Consider the following 3,044-nt stretch of genomic DNA (forward strand, 5'->3'; position numbering starts at 1 on the left):
CTTTCTTTCTACCTCCAGGGTTGCTGAGGATCAATTTCTATGATCTCCCAGGACCTCTGGAAGGGAGTCCTTATCTCCAGCATCACCAATACTTTGCCATTGTTCAAGTCAGAAAAATGTGTACCTTTTGGGTGGGTTCTGCTCTGAGGGATAAATACTTGGTGAGGGGCACGTAGGCTGGATTATTGACCCACTCACCCATCATTCCATCACCCTTATTCATGCGTTTTTCCTGCTAATCCTTCCTCACCCACAACTTCCTCACTGAGTTTCTATTGCATCACAACACATCCTTTTCAAGGACATAGTTGTGATTGATTGTACTTATGATACCCGACACCTTCTCACCTGCTGGCAATCTTTCTAGAAGAGACTTAGAAACTGAAAGGAAGCCAGAGGGCGGGGCTTCCAGAAATCATTTATAACCTGCCACTTGCAGAGCTCACACACACAACCAGACACAATTTGGTAGAGCTTCCCAGCAGAAGGCACAACAATGGCAACGAAACCGGTGAGTTGAGAAGGCACAGCCTTCAATGATCCCAGGTCCCATAAGAAAGAGGAAGAGTCTGAGATTTTCTGAGATGAAAATATTGGGAATGTTTTACTGGGGCTTGTGAATACATGGAAGAGAGAGGATGGGCCAGTGTAGCTACTGTCAGCATTTGGTGGTATCTGACTGAGGGTGAACTCTATTGAGACACTGTGACTTTGTGTGGGAAATGACAGCTGACTGGGATGAGGGAGTGTGTGCATGGGTGCAAGGGGTGAGACTGCACATTTGTCTTCATGCCTCTGAGTATGTGTGTGTGAGTGCAGCTGGGGCAGTGGTTGAACAGCTGTGCATGTCATCATGAGTAGTAGTTTCTTTGTGTAACTGTGTGTGAATGATGACCTATGCCTTCATGTTGAACTATGAATATGTATGCAGCTGTGTCTGCTTGTGAGGGTTCTCCCCTACATGGTAGTGACTGTGTAAGCAGCTGTGGTTCTTTCCATGTGTATCATTGTGGCTCCTGGTGGGCAGAACTGGAGGTCTTGGGGAGAGTGGATTTCTCAGGACTCCTCCCTGAGCGTTAATGAGAGCAGAATGAGCCAGTCCTCAGATGCCTCTTCTCAAGGAGGCTGGGGGAAGGTGAACTCTGACTGTGGGGCACAGGAGCTCCTGTCTGAATCAGCACACAGTGACCCCTGCTCCTGCCTCAGGTCTCCTCCCCCAGCCAGTCCTTCCTTTGTCCTAACAAAAAACAGTAAGCAGATCCTGGCTCTCTGGGGAAGGTGGTCGGGAGAATTGGTTTCAGAGAATGAATCACCTGACGATGGAAGGAACAAAACCGGCCTCAGTCCAGACAAAGCTTACAGTCGATATCAGGGCACAACCTGTAGATTCTATCTAATTCCTTTCCTGTCTCCCACCCTGTGTGCAGGTACTGACTGTCCTCAGCAACTTATACACATTCCAGAAAGGTCACCATTGCCCCTTGGAAATTCTGATGCATATACATGCCACACACAGGAGTCTCCTTTTCCATTATTTCCCTCTCCCTTTAAACAACTATCTTATATTGGAGTGGATTTTTATATTTTATACTTTTATCTTCTAAAGCCTTATCTTCAGATAAAAACCGATGGGAGGGTCGTATCCCAGAAAGGGCCCTCGCCTTCTGCTAAGTCACCCCTGTCAGACCCTATACCTGCCAGTGACCATGCTGAAGGTTTTACATCTATTAGCTCAGCTATTCCTTAGACATCCTAGGAAATAGGAATTTTATAATCCTTCTTGTCCTGAGAAATCAGAGGCAGGGAGCATTCAAGTAATGGAACTCAGTTCTCATTGGTCGTAAGAGGCAGAATCAGCATTAGCATCTAGGCCACATGGCTTTTGAAATCTTGCTGTGAACTTCCACCTTCTCATTTCTTCAAAGACACAGGGACCTGCCTGTGATGAGGTGGGAAGAAGAGGGTCCTCAGAGTATGTCCTTTGATGTATAACCCGCTTTGCCACTGGGAACTGTTATAGGATGGGAAACCACACCTGGCCTTGCCCCTCTCAACCACTTTTGTCTCCCATGGCAGGTCCCATATACAACAAATCTATCCTTGCCTGTTAATTCTTCAGTGAAAATCAAAGGGAAGCCTGCTATGCCTTTCAAGTGAGTATCTATAGCCCATCGGGAGGAGAAGTGAGATTATTAGAGCTTTGGGGGTCACTTCATGCATGACTGAGGTTAAAGTTTGTAATTAGCATAATGGTAGCATAATGCAGTTGCAGTTCCTGGAGACCCATGTGGTGCCAGGCATTAAACCTACAGGTGCATGTCTGTGGGCAAGTAGTAAAGTCTGGGGGCTGGGGTCACTCAGGCATTGGGGCTGAGGTTTATTATCAAGGGACACAGTATTTCCAGGGCATGAAAAGTAGCCCCAGGCCAGTGACTGCTGCTCAGTGTGAGTCCTGGGCTAAGAGATGAGGCATCTCCCCAGCCTGGGCCGGACAAGCTGAAGCAGCCCCACAGGGACACGTACTGCAGTGTCACCCAGGAAGGCCTTCCTTCCCCCAGGAGGAGTTGGGAGGGTTTGTATGTGTATCTTGAATGTGGGCCCCCATGAGGAAGAGTCCTGCTCAACAGGCTGTGTGCTTTGCCTTCAGTATGAACCCAGTAATGCAGGTGGATTTCCACACTGGAACTGAAGTGGACTCAAACATCGCCTTCAGTTTCCGAGTGTGCTTTGGCAACTGTGTGGTGATGAACAGCCGTAAGAATGGGACCTGGGGTGAAGAAGTGAGATCCACTGATATGCTCTTTGAGGATGGCCAACCCTTTGACCTGGACATCTTGGTCCTGTCAGACCAGTACCGGGTGAGTGTGCCCAGGAACATCTACTACATGGGCTCCCAGGGCTCTCACAGGAGCACACGGCTCTCCCTGGCCTGGCCCCCAGAGTCACTTGTGGTTCATCTCCTGCCCCTCTCATCACACAGCACCCTCTGCTGGTACTGCCATGCTCAGGTCCTTTTCCAAATCTAAGCAGGTCAAGATCAGCAC

At 48.6% G+C, this 3,044-nt stretch overlaps 1 protein-coding gene across 1 annotated transcript in view; it reads left to right on the forward strand.

Annotated features, from left to right (window-relative positions):
• Positions 1-422: 422 nt before the first annotated feature.
• Positions 423-3,044, forward strand: part of LOC102252156 (galectin-10) — a 4,380-nt gene continuing 1,758 nt past the window's right edge. The window contains exons 1-3 of the mRNA XM_005859277.2: positions 423-511; positions 2,077-2,153; positions 2,648-2,858. Coding sequence (XP_005859339.1) covers positions 497-511; positions 2,077-2,153; positions 2,648-2,858 — 303 coding nt within the window. The 5' untranslated portion in view covers positions 423-496. The remainder of the gene's footprint in view (positions 512-2,076; positions 2,154-2,647; positions 2,859-3,044) is intronic.

The sequence above is a fragment of the Myotis brandtii genome, unplaced genomic scaffold (assembly GCF_000412655.1).
Source record: "Myotis brandtii unplaced genomic scaffold, ASM41265v1 scaffold1249, whole genome shotgun sequence".
Classification (NCBI taxonomy): domain Eukaryota; kingdom Metazoa; phylum Chordata; class Mammalia; order Chiroptera; family Vespertilionidae; genus Myotis; species Myotis brandtii.